We start from the raw sequence: 24,355 nt of genomic DNA, 5'->3' as shown, positions 1-24,355 counted from the left end.
CTACACTGGGGATTAGGTCAGTTTAACTATATCTTTCAGAAGTGCCTCTTTAAGTTTTCAGTGTAAACAGCCCTCAAAGTGTTCATATAGACAAGTCCCAACAAGTGTTATTATATGTCCCCAACCCAGCGCTGCCAGATTCAAAACTGCAGAGTCCCATCTGATGATATTGTAGTAAAAAATGTGAAATGTTTGTTTTTGAAGATTTCTGCCTCATTTATGCAGTCCCATAATCTGCCAGCAATGGCAGACAGGCATAGCACCAGTACAAAACTGAGGCAGCTTCTAAACTTGTCTGTTAGACTCTCCACAGCTGGAGAACTTTGGAAATCAATATTAAGTTCCAAATCCTGCAATCGCTGTTCATGCAACTGGTCCCACTGACTGCAGATCATGACTTCTCATGCAAAATTCCTTTTGTTACTAAAATACCACCATAAAGCCAAAAAAAAAGTGCATGCACTAAATAAAAGCCATCAGTATTCCCTGCTCTTTTCCATGATTTTTCATGATTGTGAAGAGAAGGAAATGATATGCTACACTGTGGCCTGCTAAAATGTCCCATCTACCTCTCCCAAAATGAGATAAACTAAACCAGAAAAGAAATAAGAGTGTTCACATAAGGAGTTATACCAGTATGACTATAGCAGTATAATTTTACCACTATGATTATGCTGGTAAATGTCTCTGTTTAGACAATCTCTAAGCATCTTGATGTATTTCTTTCAGCAGTGTTGGCTAGGGCTCTAGTTGCATAAGATAAAGAAAGGCAGTGCCTTTGAGAGCAGCAGCAGCAGAAGTCTATACAAAAGCAGCTATGTGTCTTACCTACTGGCAGAAGTTGTCTATGCAGAGTACTCTGTCCTGAACCCTGCCTACCAGTCCCTCAGTCTGTGGTGAAATAAAAGGACACCTCATGCCTCTCTTTTAAATTAATATTAGTTCTGCTAAACATTTACTTTTCATTTTCAAAGCATCATCCACAGATAAATATCTCATCAGCCCGGGGTCAGCATTCAGTTGGAAGCTATTTCAGCAGGAGACCACAACTCTATGGGCAACCAGTGTCAGAATGTCACTGGGGAGAGCCAATGTGACTTCAAAAAGCCAAGCAAGAATAGTGTCCATCTAATGTAAAACAATTTCACCCCTCAAAGGGGATTAATAACATTCAGTGCATCTTCAATCATGATTTTATTTTCATAGTAAAAAAAATAAGCTATACACTGTAAAAATTAAGACAATGGCTAGGGGCAGGGAAAGAGAGAGAGAGAGACTGCTGACAATGATGATTATTATATATCATCATTACCAGTGGTTTTCACCAGGCTAACCATCTGCTTTTTGAAGTTGTCTTTGAATGGCTTGCAGCAAATGGTATAACTCAGACAGAGAACGCAGAGATGTTTGCTGGTGTTGCGTCAAGTCCTTGGGCCCTGGTTTGGCACATTCATGAACAGCCTTTTGCAACTGCAACTGCAGAGGGAAGGAAATTGTGGCTCCTCTGAGATTTGGAGAAAACCAGTGACGGAATATTTTGTCACAGATGACCTGTGAAAAGGTAAAAGAGCAGTTTGTCTTTCCGGAGCTGCAAATAAGACACTTGTGCCTCTCGGTGGCTGTAAACAGTAGAAGCTATTGCTTCAGCTGAGTTCAAAATGTCTCTAACAGTGATAAGAGCAAAGCAGAGTGCATGGGGCACTCTACAAGCTTGTCCCTGGCCATTCTGTTCAACCCTCCTTGACTGTACCTATCCATTACCAGCACGGGCCTCCCTGTGTAGCTGAGCTGTATTTGGTAGATTTGTAATGTAAGATATGGGCAAATGTCCACTAAGGATCAGGTGGAGGACACCTAGCTCATTTCACTTGTGACCTAATAGCAAACTGAACAGGGATTGCTAAACTCCACAGGACAGGGATTGCCTTTATTGGTGCCTTGTATTACCATTTTGCCTCTGTTATTATTAGCTATTGAGCACTGACAGTGTACAAGACCACTACATGCTGTAGCTCCCATCATAGCTTCTCTTCTCTTTCAAAACACACTGTGCAGATAGATAATTGTTCTCTGCTCACGATCAGCCCAGTTTCTAGTAGAGGCTGCCTAAAGTGAAGACCAAGGCACAGATTCTCCAAGGCTGCTTTGTTCTGTTATGTAGAGCAGTGGCCGGAAAGCCAGAGATTCCCAGTGGAGTATTCTCCGTTACTTCACCCACTCCTGCATCCCAAGCACAGCAAGGGAAAAGCAGGCAGAAAGAATGTAGCACAGCTGAGCTCTGCTACCCCGATCCTCTGCTGGCATTGTCAGCAGGGTAAGTTAGAGCAGAACGCCTTGCTCCAAGGCCAGCTGCCCTTGAATCAAGAAGCTGGAGCCCTGGAGCCTCCCTCTCCCTACTAGATCTGTGCACAGCTTAGATTTGTAGAGAACCAGGCCTATAAATCCCACATTTCTTACATGCAGGTAGACATTACACATGCAGAAAGGAAACAGCTAATGGTACGGCCAGCTTGCATGCACAGAGATGGGTTTATACACATAGCTTAGGCAGACCCAGAAAACTGGGTTTGATGAATGTTCATCAAACCTACTTGTCTAGACCTTGCCCAGCTCTAGTTCATGGCGTATGTTTTATTCTTTAGCTGCCTCTGACTGGTCTTTTTAGAAGGAAATATATGCATAATGAATCTGCAGCTACTCACTTGCAGGTTGTTGTTGGCCCTCTCTGCCCCACATTTTCTGAGTCTCAGGTCACACTTTGAAAAGCAATCGAAAAAATTACAGTCTTCATCTTCTGTGCAATTCTGTTCAAGGATGTCCCTCATTTTAGGTTCAAAAAAGGCCATATCCACATCAATGGCGACCACCTGTGATCGAATAAACATATCAAAAGTGACACATGCACTGGGATATGACTGTTCAGTGTAGGGTGACCAGATGTCATGTTTTTAAAGGGACAGTCCTGTATTTAAGCCCTCCTGCAAATGTCCTTACTTTTTCTTAAAAAAGGCAAATTGTCCTGTATTTTCTGTCTTTTCCCTTTCCCCCATCAGTACTGGTGGGTCCTGCTGCTGGCTGGATCGTGCTCGCCAGCCACCCGTCCACCAGTGGTGCGTGGGGAGAGTCCAGTGGCTGATGATGGGGATGGGTGTGAAAGGCTGGTGGTGGGGTGAAGATGCAGTGTGTGGGGCCTGCCGCTCCCCCACTGGTCTGTCAGCACAGCCCCTGCTGTATGCCAGCTCTTGGCCAGCAGGGCTCCATCCCATTTCCAGCTTGCACTGGCTGTGCGCTGCGAGCTGCGGTGGCTGGTGTGGGGAAGCACCAGATGTCGGCCGGTTAGATTTCATCTCTGCTGCTCGCCCATCAGCCCTTTACATGCTCCCCCTCTCACTGTCCTCTCCCTGCTTTGCCCCTTCATCCCTCCGAACCCCGCTGCTCCTTCATTCACCCTCCCCCTGGTAGGGCGCGTCCCGCTCCCAGTACTGTGCAGAGATCCAGTGCCTGGTTGAAGCATATTCATCTCACCAACAGCCTGGCCGGCAGGCTCCTTCCTTCCCCTACTGCCTCTGGCTGGGCTGGCACCCTGGGAAAGCCAAAGACCCTCTGACCCAGGGTACTGGTCAGGAGGAGCCAAGCCCTGCCTGTGCCAAAGCCCCACACAGCATTGGCACAGGGAAGCCTCTCGGCCCCTCAGCTAAGCTCTGGAGTAGTGGGGGTTAAGTGATTTCCAGCCTGTTCACACCCAGAACCTGCAAGCTCCACAGCAGCCCCTGCAGCAGGGGCTTAGTACCCTCTTCACACACACCCCTCGACCTGTGTCCTGCCCCCAGGGAGTGCAGGACTGCTCCGTCCCCTAGCCACTCTACCTTGCTGAGCCATGTCTCGCTGGCCAGGTTCGCTGAAGCCCCTGCAGTCGGGTTCCCTGGGCCCTGGTGCACAAAGCATCCTTAGGGCTTAACCCCTTCCTGCCTGCGCTGTAGCCAGGGGACAGAAGGACACTAGGTTATGTCAATGGCCAGCAGCAGCCTGGAGGTGTTAGCTGCCTTTTGACACTGTGCAGGCAGGAAGGGACAAGTTGCTTCCAGCCACATGGGTGGAAGGGGAGCAGGTGGAGAAGAGATGAGCTCTGCAAAGACACAGGCCAGGTCATCCCTTCTCCCCCACCTCCTCCCCTGTGGCTGGAAGCAGCTCTCATCCCTTCCCTCCCGCAAAGTGCCAAAAGACTGCTGCTGGCCACATTCTGGTGTGAACTGTGGCAGAAATCTGGTGAGGATGGGCATGTGACACTTCCTTCTCCCTCACAACATGTTGCCTCAAGGAGATACTGTGCCAAGTACCAGGAAAGGCAGGTCCATCCCGGGGTCCAGCCAGGCATGGAGGGCGGAGAGCACTGGGCAGGGACAGTTAGGTCGTCCATCACCTCCCCATGAGAGAGAGGTGTATGGAACTGTGTGTGTGTCACCTCTCCCTGTGTGTGGCTGTGTGGGGTAGGGGCGTGTCATCCCTCCCCATGTGAACTAGGGATGTAAAAGGTTAACTGGTAAGCAATAGTCTTACCGGTTAACCCACCTTAAGCATTAACACCAGCCAGCCGACCCCAGCGTCCCCGCACTGGTTAGAGCGGGCCCAGCCGCACCACCCGGCCAGAGTGGCCCCAGCCCCAGCAGACCCAGACCCAGCCGTGCCAGCCAGTGAGATTGGCCCCAGCTGCTTAATCAGTTAACCATTTAAATGACATATTTTTAATTGTTTAAATAATTAACTTTTTAAATGTTATTTACATCCCTAGTGTGAACCCTAAAGCCTTAAAGATAAGAAGGTAAACATACAGAATCCAACTACGCAGGATTTCTTTTTAACAGATGCTCAGTCAACTTGATGTTAATTTGAATGTTCGTACTGCATAATTCTGATTGATTGCTGTTGAACTTCCTTGAGTACAAGTAATTTTACCAGGTGTCCCATATTCAGCATAGGGAAATATGGTCACCCTAGTTCAGCGTCACGTTGCTGCTATCATTCCCTCAAAAATCAGCAGCAGCTGCTGACCAAGTGATTCTAGTGTCCTCACAATAGGGAATTAGAATCAGAAGGAAATGAGAGGGCTGGGCTGGTTACTGGGGCACTAATTTAAGCCTTGGAATACTTGGGTTCAAGTCCGTGCTCTGCCACAGACTTCTTCTGTGACATTGGGCAAGTCACTTAACCAGTCTGTGCCTCAATCCCCATTTAAAATGCGATGATAGCACTTCCTGACCTCTCATGGGTGTTGTGAGGAGAAAATACATTAAAGGTTATGAGGTGCTCCCAAACTGTCAGGGCCGCATGAGTACCTGTGATAAACTAGATTTCTGTTATCAGCTGGGCAGCAAGAGTCCTATAAATACAATTGTTTTTAACAAGAACAGCCAATGTATAAGATATCTGGCTAACAGAAAAACACTTTAAAGTGAATGAGTAAAATTCCTCTCTGGAGTGAGTGGGCCCGACTTCACTTAGCTAACAGTAGTTGCAGTAATGATAACCCAGTGTCACTCCCTTTTCTATGTGCTATTTGCAGAGGGGAGTTCTGTGATATGCAGGGGATACCTGCTCCTTGAATAGGCATTCATGTCATCAAGTGACATTCATGGTTCTCTCTCTGCTTATCTAGAAATATATCCATCACTGTTCCACAGCTGGTTGATGGTCAGCAGAGAGAATACGGACTAAATGGGTCTGAAGCCTAAACTATCGTCTGACCTCTAGAATAGGGGTTCTCAACCTTTTTCTTTCTGAGGTCCCCACCAACATGCTATAAAAACTCCAAGGCCCACCTGTGCCACAACAACTATTTTTCTGCATATAAAAGCCAGAGTCGGCATTGGGGAGTAGCAAGCAGGGCAATTCCCAATGTCACACGCCACAGGGGCCCGCACAAAGCTAAGTTGCTCAGGACTCGACTTCAGCCCCAGGTGGTGGGGCTAGGGACTCCAGGCTTCAGCCCCTTGCAATGGGGCTTCAGCTTTCTGTCCTGGGCCCTAGCAAGTCTAATGCCAGCCCTGCTTGGCGGCCCCCCTGAAACTTGCTCATAGTCCCCCAGGGGGCCCCGGACCCTTGGTTGAGAATCACTGCTCTAGTTCAGGCTTAAGAAATATTGGACATGCAATGCAAAAAGGACTGCACTGCTTCTGCAGGTGTTTGATTTGTAACTGTCATGTGGGTAGAATATTTTAATCTCCAGGATTGTCAGTATAACCCCTTTTACTTAAAAATTACAAAAATAAAGAAGGGGAGAAGGAAAGCCATCTATGTGATAACAGCTGCTTGCTATGGCACATACAGTGTGAGCAGTGAAGTGAGAATAGTCTCACCTCGGTGCTGTGAATGCTGTGAGTTACATTCAACCTTATCATCTAACAATGTAAACCTGCACTCAGAGAAGCCCACCTATTACAAATGAAGTAAATTGGTATAGATGGAAATGTCTGGAAAATGGACAAAGCAGAGCTATTTGTAATTACTCTGCGGAGAGCTTTAATTATAGAACTAAATCTTCCAAATAGCAGCAGATCTGAAATGTGTGGTTGAATGACAGCTGGAATGACCCCAGGAATTTCAGATGTATGCACCTGGCAAAAGGCCAAACTGACTTTCCAAACCAAAGTCAAGGATAGGGCCTAATTTTTGCAATTTTTTTCCCATGAGGGGAGCTCAGATCTTGGAGAAACTAAACACATCTTTTTAACTCCAAGTATCTTTAAGCTTCTTGGAAAGCTTGATAAGAGTGATGTACCCTGGGGAATTTCACAAGTTCATGCAGGTAAATATCAGAAATATGTCTACTTTCTTAGTGTCGGTAGTGCCTTGTTCCTGCTGTAGTTTCACTCTTAAATTCTATTGGAAAAAGTTGTCATATGTGAAGTGGGCCAGATCCTCATGTCTGGCCAAACCGTGCTTGATGTAAGACACAGGGCAATGGCCCTCCTGGTCCTGAGGGAAGTCAGGAGCCAGTTTGTCCTCTGGCATAAATTAAAGCTGCCTCAGAGCTGCTGTAACCTATGCTGGCTTGTAGTGACCTCCCAGGTGCTGGTATGGTGGCAAGCATCACGGGACTGCAACATGCTCCACTCCCCCTTCCATCCCCCCACAACATGTTCCCTATACCAAGGGGATGGCAAAGAGGTGGCTTCACCATTTCTGTGCCAGCTGAGAATTTCCCTAGCTACTCTATTAGGGCAGCTTTCCAGCCGCTATGCATCGGAGGAGCAGCATAAGGAGGCTGGAGTGAGCGCTGATGATCTAGCTGGTTATTTTGGAAATGAATCCAGAGGCAGGACTGTTTGGCCCAGATGTGTTTTTCTGTACACTAGCAGCATCATTTGTTTTAGGTTGGATGGCGATGGAGGGGTGCTCTTCTAGTCTTCTTTTTAATATTATTATTATTCTATCGTAAAATGCAAGAAACGACAAGATAAAAAATGAATCATAGAATCATAGGAATGGAAAGGACCTGGAAAGGTCATCTAGTCTAGTCCCCTGCACTCATGGCAGGTCTAACTATTATCTAGACCATCCCTGACATGTGTTTGTCTAACCTATAAGCAAAATGATTTGCTTATAATATCCAGAGAATAATTAGAACATAAAAGGATACCTAAGATTAGCTTATCCAACCCCTTACTCCTGGAAGTTGTCATTACTCTCACAAAGAGACATTGGTTTTGTTCAGAACACTTGTGTAACAGATAATCTCATTAGTAAAAACTTGCAAGTCCAGACCCAAAATCTTTTTCTGATTTACAATTTCAACTTTGACAAGTCCCTCCACTTAATAGGCTGGATCTTGAATCCTAGGATAGCTCAGAAAGGGAGTGCAAAGGTGGCATCAAACTTCCCTCGCTTTCTCAAAACATTACTTTTTAGAGAACTCCACCAGCCAATACTGATTGACATTGCCAGGCTCCAGAAAGAGCCATGTCCAACTCTCCTCTTCCAGGGGGAGAGTCCTGGCATTGTGGACACCTAGAAGTGGAGAAAGGGATAAAGGGAATTTAAACATAGAGATCTTAGTGTCTAGGAATAGAGCAAGAGTCGAGCTAACAAAGTCAGGCTGACACTGACTCTAATAATGCGAGACTTGAAGGCCTAGATGGGTAGAAAGCAAGAAAATGAATGGGAACAGACAGTAAGAGATACTGTTTTGACCTTGAAATCTCTTGTCCCCTTGACCTTGTGTTAGATAAGAATGGAATGTAGACTGTAGCAGAAATTAATGAGAAAAGTGAGATATCAGGAAGAAATATCTATAACAAAATACAGCTGTTGCTCATTATTGTATGCGAGGAAAGGTATAAAAGCTTGCTTTAATTGTTTATCTAACAGAGACCTGCCCCTGTGTACTCTCCCATGCATTTGCAACTGCTCGAAAATAAAGCTGCCTCTGTTGCTTGTTGCTTCAAACTCAGAGTGAGGACTTGTTTTTCTCTGACAGAAGGTAGGAAGGAATCAAGGAGACCCGTCTCTCACTAAAAGGTCTTGTAATGAAAAGTCCTCAATATTCTTTCATTCCTCTTCGGTGAAATCTCTTGTCTCCTGAGCAGATACCAAAACTGACCATGTGTGCTCAGTCAGGTCCAATGATAGCATGGTGTAGCATTTATGCTGCATCTGACTGAAAAGATGGTAGGCAAAACCTATCCTGAGGAATCTCTATTGTGTCTTCCTCTGCTGAAGTTATGGGATATTTTTAGCTTTTCTCTGAAATTCTCCAACCATTCCCTACAAAACTCCCATATTGCACCTGAATAAACAACAAAAGCTAATTGAAGGGTGAGGGGAAAGCACTCAAATTGCTTTCAATAGCTATAGGCTTAGGTAATATTTGTACAGCAGCCTGAAGATGTAAGTGTTATATGAATGCTTGGTAATTATTGATATTACCAGTCATATTCTGTAAGTATTCTACATTCATTATGAGTGCAGAAATTCCATTGATCTCACTGGAAACTGCATGCATGGTTTGAACACACTATGCATATACAGAGTCTTGAGTGTATGCACACAGTTTCCGCTGAAATCAATTGAATTTCTACAAACAGAATAAATGCAAAATATGTCCAGAAATGTGGTTAACAATACCACTACATTCTAAACATATATAATCGTTCAATCTTAAAGAACAGCTCTACACTGAAAAGTTGAAAGGTGACTCTGCAAGAATGGCGTCATGTGGTTCCAGATCTATTGCTTTTCAATTGTTTCCAGATCTAATGTGCTCAGGGTAAAAGCACAAAAGATGTTTTTCTCTGACTCTCAGTCCTGCAAACTCAAGTCTTTCCTTGAAATTCAAACTGAGTTCTTGCCTTCCTGAGCATCACCCCCAATAATAGTTTCTGTGAGACTGATTCTGCCCCCTGTGACAGCTCTGCAAAGTCACGGCCTCCAAGTGGCGTCCTCAGTAACACCTGAGCAATCTTGTTGCCATCAGTGGGGTTGCACAGGTGTAATTAATTACAATTAAGTAAACAGTTCTTTTCATAATGAACAAGAAAGAACAGAACTCAACTCTCTCTCTTTGCTAGTTTGAGGTTTGCAGGAAATAGTAACAAAGAAGTAGCTTTTTAGAACTAAAATATGTGACTGGATTCTCAATGCACTCAGGAAGCAGCTCTGATGACTAGGGGTGGCATTTTTTTCATATGCTCTTGCAGTTCAGAACTTGATCTTAAACTGTGACAACACAACCAAAGTACTAACTTACCGTGAGATCATTTCTGATAGCAAAATTCTCTGGTTTGATATCGCACAGGTGAAGCCGGTGAGAGAAATCATTATCAAAATGATTCACCATATCTAGGAAGCTGAGTGCAATGTCAGTTATTGCCTTCACCTTGCTTTTAGTGCCAGTGAAGGAGGAACCAACTGCATCCTCCAAAGGAAAAATAGTTTTGTGCCAGGCATGTCCGGCTGTGAGATATTCCACAGCATAAAAGTGGCCACAGGAGCCGATGACCTGTAGGACATGTTTGCTGAAGTCCTGCAGTAGACTGAAGTAGATATATTCTTCCTGCTGGAGTAAGGACCACATGCTGGCTACTTGTGCTTTCCAATGCAGACTTCTTTTCTTAGTCCATAAGGGTGTCATGGTGGTGTTAGATAATTCCAGACCCAGGACATTTTTGACCTCCAAAGCTACCATCAGCAGAAGCTCTGTCTCAGGAACATCCTGTGTTTCCATTTCATCAAGCAATCTGAGGCGCTGGTAGCTAGAGAAGATTTCCTTTTTGGATTTCAAGATGACTGGCTGGCCTCTCCAGTCTGCCTGGATGACCTTCTTACCTCTGTCATAGTAAAGGCACTGTTTGTACACCAGCTTCTGTGCCACACACAAGTCTTCACAAAGGTCGCCAGTCAGGGCTCCCTTGCTGTAGTCAAGACACTAGAGCAAAGGAAGAAAACAGTTCACAGCAGAAGAATAGTCTAGGAGCATTTCAGGGGGAAAGGGAGCAAGGGGCATCTCAGTTACAGTGTGACAAACACCATATTTAGACTCTCAGGTAAGACTATGATTTTTCAACTGTGCCTGGAGATTCCTTTAAAGGCAGTGATTCTTATGGCAGTAGAGGGACTAGTTTTTCTCTGGCCAGGTAAAGGGCTAGTATAGATGACCTACAACACTAGGTGTTTGCCATCTCTAATGTCTATTGGTCAGATGTTGATACTTTTGTCGACACCCCAGGATAATTTATACAGCCCTGCCTGAGTTATGGCAGTCTGTCCTCATCTCCTTATGGGTGGCAGCACTGCCCAGAATCTCCAAAGCACTATGTGCCTCTGCCCTACTCCCAATCTACCCCTCCCAGCCCAGCTACGCTCCCACATAACCTCTACTTCAGGGCTCATGAGGGACTGGGTGTACTCAGAAGATGGCCTGTGGCTACCATCCTCAGTTCCCGCACTGGGGGAATTCTCCTCCAACTGGATTTGGGGCTTTTACAGCCCCTTATACTGCTCTGTCTCTTTTACTGTAAATTTCATGTGAAGACCTTATTTCATGTGAAATCCCATCAAAGTCAATGGGACTATTTGTAGACTGAGTTACTACCCAATATGAAAAAGGGTTTCTTCCGTCCAATAATATAAGATAGGTGACAGTAGCAGACACAATCTATGGAGCCCAGATTATGCAGTATTTTAAAGTATATAAATATAAATATATTTATTCATTCTGTAAGCCAGAAAGGCTTCTTCAGTTAAGGTCTGTCAGGAAAATTAACATGCTTTAAAATGTATGGACATACATATCAGATATCCTTAGGAATTTTGATGCACTTTGGGTAATCTTGATTTAAAAAATCCAAGGAAATTGCTTCTTGATCATTGTGTGGTCATTACAAATGTATGAAAGAAGTAAAAGGATACCTCCACCCACCCATAATTGTTTCCATTCCTCCACTTCTAGACATATAGGCAGCTAACATACTTCTGCATCCACTCAGAACTTCCAGAAGTGCAGCTGCAGAGACTGTTGGGGTGGATCAGTGGACAAGATGATTGCAGATGTGGGGTAGAGGGAGAATAGTTTTTATTGATGAAGGAAGCCAAACAGCTGGGAGGTAGCTTGATAACATTGGTTGCCCTCATTGCTTTCTGACATTTGAACTTTTGTTTAAAAAGTAAGTTGACACTTCCAACTGTTTAATAGTTGTAAAGACTATCTGACCCCAACCTATTTGTTCTGTGTACAGGAAACATGATCATAGCATTTGAGAGCTGTTATTTTCTTAAAATAGTATCTAAGGTGTGCACCAGGGGAATATGCTCTGATGCTAGACAAGGCTGAAAGTTAAATATGAAAATATCTTTTTTAAACATTCATCAAAATTGATATTTTATTTTTCTTGTGTAAACATTCCCCAATTAGCACAGGAACAGTGAACTGGTAACATTGTCATCTGAGGACTTTGAGTATTAGTGACAGGATGGAATCTTAAGTCCAGTAGTGGTGCAAGGGGTGAATGAAAAGGTGATGAACTGGTTATCATACTACATAGTAGCCAGGGATTCTTATGACATTAGAAGGACAAGTATGACAGGTACCACTTGTGCTCTCACAACCTGAAAGAGAATGTTGCATTGATAGATGCCAGAAAGAAGAACCAGGTACACAAACTCTGATGTGTATGTGTATGCCTTGGTTTAGTGTCCTCCTATACTTATATTGAATGTGTATGCAAATCAGGATGGACACACACATTGTAGTCCACATGCATACAATTTTGGTGACTCCAGAAGTGCATGTGCAATTTTGAAATTCTGGCCTCATTTTTGAGGTATCTAATAACAAGTCATCATTGTCTCTTACAAGTAAGAAAAATACTTTTTCTCTGCTGAAGTAGTTTAATAATTTCTACAATCTGCAACCTTATCTTTAAACAACTCCTAGAAGGAGGGTAACACATCAAAGTCCCTTTTTTTTTAAGGAGCCTTAGTATCAGCTGATCAAAGAACTTTGCTTCCTCAATGTGAAGATCACAGCCTAACACGTGCACTACTATTAGGAAACTATAGGTCCCAGTCCTGCAATGAGATCCATACATCTTGCCTGGAGTGCCATTGACTTCAACAGGGCTCCGTGCATCCGCAAGAGTCTCATACATGGATCCAATTGAGGTCTAGAAGAGCTCACACCTAGAAAACCAGCAGTGAGACATGGAAAAACATAGTATGCTTTCCAGTATCTACTGTAGTTGCTGTATCCTTCTTACTGGTATTTCATAAGGATGTGACTGTGCAAAATATACAACTACATCTACAACCCCCAAACATGGGAGATGAATCCATTCTGTAATGGGGAAAGAATATGTCTAAGTCTACACTTTCTATCCAACTGAATTGTTGATCTGTGCCTATTAACCTAACATCTGCCAGTCAGGCATTCTCCAATTTGATTCTTCTTTACTGAGCTTTCATGGTGTTTCTTAAACCGTGGTCCTCAAGTCACTAGTGGACTGGGGAGCTGCTAATGTCACAGTGGTGAAATACGTGACAGATTTCGAGCAGTGACATTTCTTGCAAATTGTAGATCAGCTCCAGGGTTTCCAGAGGCTTTTTGCCCAGTTAAACTAAAACCATATCAAACAAAGCATAAAATGCCAGGTACCTCTCTGAAATTTTAGAGTGGTTGTCCACATATAGAAGTTCCAGCACTTTAACTTAAATCAGTAACTAAAACAATTTTAGTTTAAAAAAGTTCAACCCCTCCTATCAACTGGGTTTATTTATATCTATTTAAAACTGGTTATATCAGTTTAACTAGCACCTGCAAAGTTACCCATGCAAGCTAACCCAATAAGCCAGGTTTAAATTAATGTAAAAGAGTCCACACAGAGTTTTGCACCAATTTAACTAAACTGGTTTAAAATCATACTTTCTGTTACATGAGTGCAACTTTGTGTGTAGATCAGGTCTGAAGCCTCCTGTCTTTCCTGGTGTAAATTCCATTGTGAGCAGGTTTATGGAAGACTCCAAAATCAGAGAAGTCCTACACGGAGCACAGAAACCAACTGGAAAGTGATGTAGAGTGATCAGGGTAATGGTGGGAGTCAGGCTGCAGGTAGTGAATGGGAGATCAGTAGTAATAAATAAAAAGTACTACAATCCGGGGTAATGTTTAAAGGATACGCACCACCTACACCCTACTGAAGTGGTGTGCATTTCTTCTGCTGCCCCTCTACACAGGTATCAATTTCACCCTGAGAGAGAAACTAAAAAGCACCACTACAAAATAGAAGGGAACATAACCAAGTATCCTCACCCATTGGATTACAACAGGTCACTTTTATCTTGTTGTCTACTGAAAACTCTGTCCTCATATTATATTTTCCATATCACCAAACATGTCCCATGCTTCAGGAAAAGGATGGGATGGAAGGCTGGGAAAGTGAGTTTTCATGAAAGGGGTATCTCTGCTCACAAAGGGGTTATTCTGTAGCTGGATTGCATTGCCTAAAACAGTGAAACCAAGTGTGGTGCTTAGAACATTTACACAGAGCAACTCCCAGCTAACAAAAGGTGAGCTCAGTTCCTACTGGCTCCACCAGGAAGCTGTTCCTTTTTGGTTCAATTTGAGCCATTGCTTATGGACAGTGATGATCCTTTTTCATGTTTTAGCAGGGGAAATGCTCCCATCAAGTTCAGCCAATGGACTGGAGACACCTCTTTGCTACATGGTTCCTTAAGTCCATACTGGTGTCTGGCGAAACACTGGCAGAGACAAGTGTCCACATGACTCATCCCTGAAATCTCAGGGCTCAGGCCCTGGGAGGGAAGTGTGAATATAGCTATTGCTGCTTAAAATAAGTTGGCAAGGCTGCTGTGTATAATTAGTCTTCCTTAATTATCTAGAAGGTAGGAAAATTTATGATCCTCAGTTGCTTGCTACTATAATAGACTATTTAATTTCCATTTGGATTTTTTTCCACTTAACCCAAGCCTTTACAAAAAAGACCCAGGCTTTTCATTTTAACCCAGACTGCCCCACTTTTCTTCTTTACAGAATTTCAAACCATCACGTTTGACTGAATAGTCTCACATGCTTTCTTGGTTTTTTTTTAAAATAAATATTCTTAAATATCCCCTATCAGGGGGAAAAAAAGTGGTGTACCATAGCCTGAAGATGATTTCTGAACCGAATGTGATCTCTGCCTAAAAAGCTTGTCGAGAAATCACCTTATATTTGAATACATGTGGGATGTTGAAGACCCCTTCTAAAATATTTCAGAAGTATAGCTGCACATATCTCAAACAGCAGCATCTTGGATCAGCTAACCTAAAGGATTAGTCTACCTTGTTTTACAGTACCAAGGAAGAGCTGAATATGGTCTGCAAATGTTTTAACTCCCAGAACCTTTACTTCCCTATCTCTTAAAATCCATTAGAAGATGCTTTAGAACTATTTTAGTCCAACCTATTAAGTGCTCTGTCTTGTTGAATTGACATTACCCCGCTGGGTAGAAGGAGTAAAATGCAGTCAGCATTGTAAAGCCTTTGGAAGTGGTAGCTCCTCAGCCCAATTCCCTTTCTCAGCTGCTTTGCTCTCTCCCTTATACACAGTGAAGCTTCGCTGTAAGATTACTCCATCAGCCAGAGGCACTTGCCTTTCTCATTAACACATTCACGGACCTAGTATCGTCGCACCAAACATTCATTGGTTCCCAATACTCTGTATTGCAAAAGAACGATACTTGCACCTTATTTTGCATCAAGGCAAATGAAGACATTCAACTATAACAATGGCAAGGAAATACTATGAGTTTAAAAACTAGTTATTACAAACTGGGGACGTTTTACGCGTTGCCTTCTTAAACCTCTGAGTGCAAGAACCGAGGCATCGTCCCTGGGCACCATTCTCCCCCCGCTTCTCCTATTTCAAGTGACACTTATTGTTCACCAGTGGGTGGAAGGAATGAGGCTATGGTTAGTTCGCTTGGTTAGTATGGCCCGTTCTGTGCAGGGGAGAACGACTGTACCGTAATGAGAGAAATGGAATCAGACTCAGGGATCTTAAAGGGGATGGGGGCGGCGGGGTGGGTCACATCCACCGTGCAGAGGGATCAAAGAGCAAAGTGGCTCGTGGGGCCCCGGCGCTGCCCTCAGCGTGTTACTCGCTGTGCTGCGGCCCTGGTACTTGCCATGCGAGCCGCACTCTGCAAGCGCGCGGGGACATACCAGCCTCGCCAGGATCCTGTGGCTTTTCTCGTCCGTGCAGCGCTCGGAGAAGACGCTCCTGTGGACAAGGAAGAGGAACGTGCTGCCCAGCAGCCAGCAGGCAGCCCAGCAGAGGAAGAGCAGGAGTGTGCATCTCCTCCACGTCTTCAGCCTCAGCCTCTTGAAGCCAAAGACGCCCCTCATGGTCCGTCCGGGCAGGGTCGGCTTCACACGGTGCAGCAGCCAGAGGCAGGAGGGGGCTCCATGGAGATTAGCGTCGCTCCCACTTGTTCGGATCTGTCACTGGAGCCATTGCAAGAAAGCAAATAAACCTCCCGGTCCATGGGCAGTGGCTGGCAAATGACACAGTGCTCGCTGAGCCGCAGCAGCAGCAGCATGCGTGTCATCCCCACGGTGCGAGCTCCTGACTGGGCTCTCTGTGACGGGAGCCCTGCACTGCATGGAAGTTACTCCCACTCTGTCCCTTACGCGGACTGATGCTTTTGCAAGAAGCCCGAGCTCTCCTTTTGAATTGAAGCCACGTAGTTCCGCCTCTTTTGTCTGCTGGGTCCTGTGTCAACCAACCCTTCTACTGGAGTTACTAGGCAGCTCCCCCCCACCCCCAGCCTTCTCCCGAAGTTTCACACACAAGAATGAAAGGGGAGTTGAAGCCTGGATTAGAGCGGCTCTGTGAATCTTTTTAATGCTGGTGGCGGCTTGACACTTTTAAGAGACAGCCCGAAGATGGATGGCCGGTCTGCATGAAGCGTCTCTAGTGAAAGGGAGACCAAAGTTGATTCTTGAAGAATAATTTATGCTGTTTGAGTCCCTCTGAGGTTTACTACCCACAGAGGGAAACAGCAAAAGCAACCCAAGAGCCCACTTACAAATGCAAGAGCGCGTGTGCCGCTGAAAGTGGTCTGAACTGAGTGTGGGGGAGCCTGTTACAAGCTGGGAATAGCAACTTTGGTCAGACAGTGCTTAAAGTGCACCCCTCAGCGACCTTGGCTGGGTTTATTTTATTTCATGTGATGTTTTGCTGGGTCTGTGATCCCTTGTGACCCCCCCCACACACACACACACTTTAAGCACTGAATGTTACCCCTCTCCCCCAAACACACACACACTTTAAGCACTGAATGTTACCCTTCACCAGTAACACCATCTCAAACCCTGGGGACCTGTAGTATTTGCACTGCACCCGCTAATGCACTCTCACAACAAAACAAACAGGTCCCTGCCCCCAAAGAGCCAGCATTCTAGGAGCTCAGCTGTGGTTTTAAGCACACAGGGGTACTGGGATAGTGACTTTGTGGGAGCCGTGTGTAGCTTCCCCAGCTCAGTGGGATGTCTGGGGCATAGGCACTGGTGCACTTTTCTAGACAGGGCAGGGTGTGGTTATCCTCACCCTCACCACAGAAGTGACAGCTCCGTTCGTGGCTGGGGTGGTGAGGTGTGGGCCTCTCTCTGCCTCGTGTGAGAGGCTGGTGTTACTGTGGGGGCTACCTTCATTCAGTGAGAGCATGGACTGCGGTTATGTTTGGTCCCTGTGCTGGGTAGGATGGGAAGGAGAATCCTTGCATCCTGTCCCCACTCCTGGGCAGGCACTCAGGGCTAGGCACAGTCTGGCCCACACTCAGAACACTGGGCTCAATTCTTCCCCCTCCCCCATATCCAGTTAACTAATAATTTACTCGTTGGGTAAGCCCATCACTTTCATAGAATAAGGTGCAACTCAGCATAACAAGAGCATCTGAATCTGGCCCACTATGAGATATGGCACTGAAGAGAGGACCAGATTCTTCTGCCCTCACTTTTAAGGAATTGTACTTCATTTCATGAGCAGTCCCCTTGCAGTAAAATGCACTGAATTCAATGCAAAGTAAGATGCTACTTAACACGACTAAGGATGGCAGAGTATGGTGCACAGGTGGAGCAAGAGTAAAGGACAAGCGCAAACCGTGAAAGATAATACAATAGTATAATATATGCACTGTGTAAGTCACTGCTTGGGTGTTTTGTCAGGAAGCTAATTTATTTTCTCCAAGTGGTGGTCAGTATTGGATAGCTGGGCACAGAGAACCCAAAAGATGTCTGTGCTGCAGCATCATGTCCAAATTCATCATGAGAAATCTGCCCCAAGACACGTCTATTGACACAAAGGAATGTTACCTCTCAAAGCAGCAAGGAATTCCTGTTCTGCAGGGATAAAATCATGTGTGTAGCAAGCTGCTTAGCACAGATCCCCCAGCAGGATGGAGCAGGGCTTGAAGGAATCTTCTAAAAAGTCTGTGACAGACATAAAAAATATGGAGAGAGGAAAAGGTTACAGATGACAACTTAGCCCTGAAGCTTTCTTGAAGCTGGCAGGGGGAGGGGGGAAATAAGAAAAAGAAAACAAAAGTACTGTATTTCATCCTGAAAGAGCCCCTGAGGCTGAAACACTAGCACTAGCCACAATTTCTATTTTGACTGTGTTTTGTTGACCTTTTCCCTCTACTTTCCTCCCCATCTTTCCACATCTATGTGCTGACACAGCACCACACCCAGGCACCATAATATGTTTTTTCCCATCATACCGAAAGATGGACTTGATTTTAAATGCTGGAGGCACAATGTGATTTTAGGGGAATAAGTGATGTGAGCAGTGTAAGCAATAGGCTGGGAGCAAGCAGTTCTGGATTTTTAGTCCTAGTTGTCACTCTGAGACACAATTTTTCAGAAGCCGTCTCTAAATGTGTGCCCAGTGTTTGTGTGGTTTGCTTGTGACTCCTACCTGTCTCAAGATAGGCATCCAGTAGCTGAGGCACCACAAAAAATTGGAGACTGCTTTTGAAAATGTGACTCTCAAGCTGTGTGTGTGTCAGTATCTTCATGTGTAGTCCTTATGGACCTATGATACTTTCAAGGAGTATAATTAGTTAATGTTTGTAAAGTATTATGTATCATTCCTTTTCAGCCTTGGTTCTGAAACACACTTGAGTGATTCCTGATGTAGATTTTGTGACTTGGAAAGGGGAAACAGACCTTTGTGGGCTGCATTCCTTTTGGACTCAAACACCATCTGAAATCAGTGGGAGTTTGGAATGTGCAAGGAACCCAGGATGGCTCACTTCATGCTTGCTCAAGGTCTGATCCTTCAACCTCAAACCCATCTGACTAAAGTTACTGCTCTGCCAGTTTGGGACCACAAGATTTATGACAACATTGGAGATATTAATGCAGGATGAAAAGGTTAAAACAAGATTGGAAAAAAACTAATACAGTTAGAAATCTGTTACAAATAGCTGATGATTTTCTCTTTATCTTTTTAGGTGCCCCTCCCAAAAACATCTGTGCTGACAGCAAATGAAAGCTACATCTGGTACCACAACACCCTCTCCTTCATAATGTGGTGAAACTCACAGGAACAAAGCTTTGTAAGGATACCTTCCAGGAGACTTCCATAGAGCACTCCGTCACTAACTTTGCAGTTCTTGAAGATACAAAAATCCGATTGACTTTAGAGGGAGTTTTATGCATGAAAAGACTTCAGGACTTTGGACCTTATTGGTAACTAAGCACCAAAAGAATAATGATGTCTATGCACTAACACTGGGGACCTTTTGAGCAAAATGGGATCAGAGCTAGAAAGTTGTGGCTCAGGTATGGAGCCAAACATTTCCAAGTGTTTGGATAAAAGCCCATTATATTGATGAGGCTATAACTGCAAATTTCAGATCTGGATTAAAACTGTACCAAAATTCAGATGGAGGATATTGATCTGAGCCCATCTTTACTGTTTAAGAGTAATATTGGTCCTGTATAATACGAATCCATTTGTATCCATGCACTATAGCAATATTCCTTCAGCATCCATCAAAAGTTATAGACTCTGAAGCAGAAAACTTTTGTTTCCTTTATATATTAAAATATAGAAATAAGATTATGTCACATTGCAAATCTTACACAGAATATATTCCTAGAGGAAGCAATGTTTTTGTCATATTTTAATTGAGAAATAAGCATGATGGAAATTAAACAGAAGGCCCCAAGTCAAAGCAAATGCCATAAAGAATAGTAAAAATAAATGTGTCAATTCATGTTCAATTAAATTGTTGAAAAGTTGGAGAGGACACAATGAAAACATTCTTGGTCTCATCTTCATCTCCATTTGGGCACATCACAAAACCACCATGCATTTTGGCACAGTTAAGGTTGGAATAGCCCGAGAGTTTGAGGGCCAGAAGTGAGATGCCTTAGCAGAACTGTGTGGAGAAGCCTGGCATGGGACCTGCCTACTAGCTCAAGCCAGGACCATTAGGACCCAATTGGTAGGTGCTGAGCACGCACCTCTCCCATTGACTTCAATAGGAATTGACTTTGCTCAGCCCATAGCAGGACTGGGCCCGAAATCTTCATTTTCATGAGCACGCAATCCATTCTCTGATTTTAAAAAGAATAAATAAATGAGACCCACCACTCACACCCAAATTAATGAACTGTGCAGTTGGTTCATTCTGGCTGAAAAATCCACTTCATTGATCTCATCACCTACTATATTTTTTAATGTCATTAGCATAAAAGTTGTGGGACTTGTCTTTGAAAATGTGATGTGGTTTCAGTTATCTTCCACTCAGCACAAACACATCTACTATTTATGCTGGAAGCTCTGAAAACTTGCAAACCCCATGGCCTGCAGTTCAAAAATACATTGAAGCATATAAATATTTCTTTCTGATTTCCTGTGGCGAAGTTGAGTAATCTGGAAACATCACAAGGTTTGGCGTACATTTGAACATATCCTTCAGACATGTAATTTTTCTGCTGAGTGCTAGGTCTAGCAGTGAAACCAAAATGTATTTTCCTCATTCATGCCACTAATCAAAAATAAAATGTTGTGGACTGTTAACTAAATTTTCACAGCATTCTGTGCTGTTTGTTTATATTGCAGACCACAGTGAGACAGATAGTATAATACAAAGAATTCATTTTAGAAGGCGTGTAGCTTCTGGGGCTACAGGGGAAACTGGAAATCATTCATTCTTTCGAACAAGAAAAGTGTGTAAAGGGAAAAACGTTGTCATATTTGTATTTCGGAAGGATGATGGGATTTATACTAGATCATGGCCTACTCCGGTTGTATTTCACTTGCTTGCAGATGTTCCGTAGGTATAGCTGCCCATGTGATACCAAACCCATTTTGTTTTCCTTATTCCCCTTTGATCTTTTGTGGAATCCACCTGTGACAGAGTGCGGGGAACCAACACCTGAGCCTGCACTCTGATCACTTAAACACCAATTGATTCCCCCCCACACACAGCTGACTGTGCCTAATTAGCAGATTAGAATGGGCTGGGGAGGATTAAAGAGCTAATTAGCCTATTAACACAGAAGGTAGAAGAAAGCACAGGAAGACAGTGCTGGAGGAGAGGGTTAGAGTCGGAGAGCCAGAACCAAGAAGGATCTCTGGGTGGAAAGACCTCTTCCCTCTCTTTGGCAGATGGCTGAGGAGAAATTGAGGCTGTAAATGACGTTGTGTATGCATCAGTAAGGTGGTAGGAACAGCAATGTAAATGAACTACGCAGTGATGTTTAACAACTGAAGATCTCTGAATAGTATGTGTAGACAGAGCAGAAGACAGGGGCAGGACCTTGCCCTCTCACACCAGCCTACGTTTTACATGTATAACTTGCCTTGCTCTTCTCTTCAGATATCAATGTCGTATCTTGCACCAGCTTTGTCCATCTCAACTGGGAACAGTGTCATTTTAGGAAGAGAATCTGGTATCGTGGCAATGACTGTGATATAAATGCCTAGATAGATAAGACTGGATTAGACAAAACGACCAGGATCCAAAACCTCCCCCAAACCAGGAATATTATTCCATGTACCAAAAATGTTTTAAATCCCAATAGTTCCAGAGATCATGTAATCTCTATGGTTCTGTCCTCTGTCAATTCATGTTGCCTCTCATCAAGAGATTACGTTCCCTGAGAGGTGTATGTTGTAGCATGTTGTATGCATGTCAGTGGAGTGAAAGGCACATCTCAGAGTGAAATGCTGCAACTGCTTCCAACATTTTGTATCAAAAAATTCTGTTCTTTGGGTCAAATTCAGCTGTGGTGTTACAGCCATTTACACTAGTACTTGTAGCCAAGGCCACAAGATATCAGGTGTATTTAGGATATAGTGGGGAAATATAAGTATTAATTAATGCTGTAACATAGGACCTACAGGACTCAGGCTTGTAAAATATTTAGCTTTGCCAAAATAGGCTTTAGGATTTAGGCTAAATTAGCTATAGTATAAAGATAAGTAAGTTAATAATAAATGTGCTGAGCTTCTGTCTATGTTTGCAATATGCTGATGTTTTGAAAAGAACAATTGAGTTTGGATAATAATGTGTAGGAAAGATCAGTGGACACCACAAGATGACTGTTGGTAGCCAGGATGAAATGTGAGAGACTTCCTTAAGGCTGCTGCCTTTTACGATGGTGATAAGGTGATGTTAATACTAATGAGCATAAGGGGAACTAACAAGTTAGCCAATGGAAAACAGGGCACCCCAGAAGCAGTGGGGTGTGAAAGTTCAAATAAGGAAAAAGGGTAAAAATCTTCTTAAGTATGTATGAACACTAGTGGGCAGCAGTGTAACACATCATAAAAAGTGTATCCCGGCCTATGTGATGCAGGATGATGCCACCAGTGAGGATGATGAGTAATGTTATGGGTTTTTCACAAGGCATGGTGTGAATCATGCAAATACTTTGTGATCTGTGTTGGTCTCCCTCTCTCTCTCTCTCCTTTACCAGATTACAGTGTGTGTTTTGTTGTGTGATTGGCTAACTAAAGTAACTATTATAAAAAGAGCACTGTGTTGTCCTGTTGTACACCATGAGGTCCCCCTTCCATTGCTAACCTCTCTGCTGTAGTCAGTCTTGGGGCTGGACTGTCACAGATTAAGGAAGGTGTAAACCTTTGCTTTGGAGTGAGTGATTGGTTAAAGTACGTGCTGAACCTGGCCCTTTGTGTTCTCCCTCATCTGCGCTTCTGAAACAATTGAATAAACATTTTTAACTGCCTAACCTGCATTAGTGGCTTGTTTAAAATTGTGCTAGGGTTATTTAACACACAAAGATCATCACTCATACTACATCATTACAGAGAAAAAAATACAGGTCTAATTCTCCACTGCCTTTCATCTTATGTATTTATTTACAGACGCTGTGAATCCAAAGTCCCTAAACACACAGGTTCTTCCATGTTTTCATGATAGTCCTGTGGGTATTTTATGGCAGGATCAAGCATTTAGATACATAGTATAGCAAAAGGGAAGGAGAGGTAATCTTCCTTTTTTCTCTATTAGAATATGACATATGTGTCCCAGATAAGGGGAAGATTCTAAAGGCTTGGACTATTATAGAAAAGTTGCAATGTTGAACTCAATTTTAAACTAGTCTAGTTACATAAGTGCTGACCAGTTTAACTGCCTTTACATTGCAGGTTTGCACCTATGCAACTAGACTGATTTGAAACCCATGTCATTACACCAATGTAACTTTTGAAGCTCGCTTTTTGTTATGTTATTGTGTTTAAAATTTAAGTAATCTGGCCCAGGTGTTTTCAGAGTTTTGAATGTTTTCTGTTACTAGGAGAGAAAAGAAAAACAAATATTAAGTTTTGCATATGGAAAAAGGCATCGTCATTGCAGGCACATGAGACCACCATGTGGATATTTTTGATACTACATGCCTGAGGTTTTGTAAACTGGAAATACACCTTTGGAAACAAGCTGCTGTGCCCCTTTGCATTCATATGAATGAATCTGAACTTAGATCATGAATCCTTAATTTGGCTCATGTGTTGCATAGGCTGGTATTGTATACTTTCAAAGTATATGATGTGCAGCTAAGTAACTCCACAAATGTACATGCCCATCCCAAACAGGTCTTGATTCTACCGCCTATAAACCCAGTTCAGATGCATAGGGGGCATAGAACATTCTCACGGTATTAGGGTTGAGCAGGATCATGAACCACGTTCAATAAGGCCTGTCAAGCGATTAAAAAAATTAGTTGTGATTAATCATGCTGTTAAACAATAATAGAATACCATTTATTTAAATATTTTGGATGTTTTCTACATTTTCAAAAATATTGATTTAAATTACAACCAGACTACACTCACTGTACATTTATTTTTATTATAAATATTTTCACTGTAAAAAAACAAAAGAAATAGTATTTTTTCAATTCACTTCATACAAGTACTGTAGTGCAATCTTTGTCATGAAAGTTGAACTTACAAATGTAGACTTATGTACAAAAAATAACTGCACTCAAAAATAAAACCGTGTAAAACTTTAGAGTCTACAAGTCTACTCAGTTCTACTTCTTGTTCAGCCAATTGCTCGGACAAACAAGTTTGTTTACATTGACAGGGGATAATGCTGTCCTCTTCTTGTTTACAATGTCACCTGAACGTGAGAACAGGCGTTCACATGGTATTGTTGTAGCTGGTGTCGCAAGATATTTACATGCCAGATGTGCTAAAGATTCATATGTCCCTTCATGCTTCAACCACCATTCCAGAGAACATGCGTCCATGCTGATGACAGGTTTTGCTTGACAACAATCTAAAGCAGTGTGAAACAAAACATGTTCTTTTTCATCATATGAGTCA

The 24,355-nt window shown here is 43.4% G+C and overlaps 2 protein-coding genes across 2 annotated transcripts in view; one reads left to right on the top strand and one right to left on the bottom strand.

Annotated features, from left to right (window-relative positions):
* CNDP2 (carnosine dipeptidase 2) overlaps positions 1 to 24,355 on the top strand; it is an 84,257-nt gene that overhangs the window by 15,828 nt on the left and 44,074 nt on the right. The gene's annotated exons all lie outside the window — the stretch shown is intronic.
* Positions 1,182 to 17,081, bottom strand: DIPK1C (divergent protein kinase domain 1C). The gene is made up of 4 exons (XM_032771682.2): positions 15,712 to 17,081; positions 9,743 to 10,420; positions 2,703 to 2,867; positions 1,182 to 1,551 (listed from the first exon to the last, which is right to left on the bottom strand). Exons 1-4 carry the CDS (start codon positions 15,892 to 15,894, stop codon positions 1,330 to 1,332), a joined length of 1,248 nt encoding a protein of 415 aa, XP_032627573.1. The 5' UTR covers positions 15,895 to 17,081; the 3' UTR covers positions 1,182 to 1,329.

Source organism: Chelonoidis abingdonii, chromosome 2 (assembly GCF_003597395.2).
Source record: "Chelonoidis abingdonii isolate Lonesome George chromosome 2, CheloAbing_2.0, whole genome shotgun sequence".
Lineage (NCBI taxonomy): Eukaryota > Metazoa > Chordata > Testudines > Testudinidae > Chelonoidis > Chelonoidis abingdonii.
The sequence above is the reverse complement of the archived record's forward strand: the minus strand, read 5'-3'. Positions and strand labels throughout refer to the sequence as shown.

Coding starts and splice junctions, on each gene's coding strand:
- DIPK1C (XM_032771682.2), bottom strand. CDS start 15,894: ATGAGGGGCGTCTTTGGCTTCAAGAGGCTGAGGCTGAAGACGTGGAGG. Junction 2,868..9,742: donor CTATCAGAAATGATCTCACG/GTAAGTTAGTAC, acceptor ATTCGATCACAG/GTGGTCGCCATTGATGTGGA. Junction 1,552..2,702: donor GGGCCAACAACAACCTGCAA/GTGAGTAGCTGC, acceptor ACCTTTTCACAG/GTCATCTGTGACAAAATATT.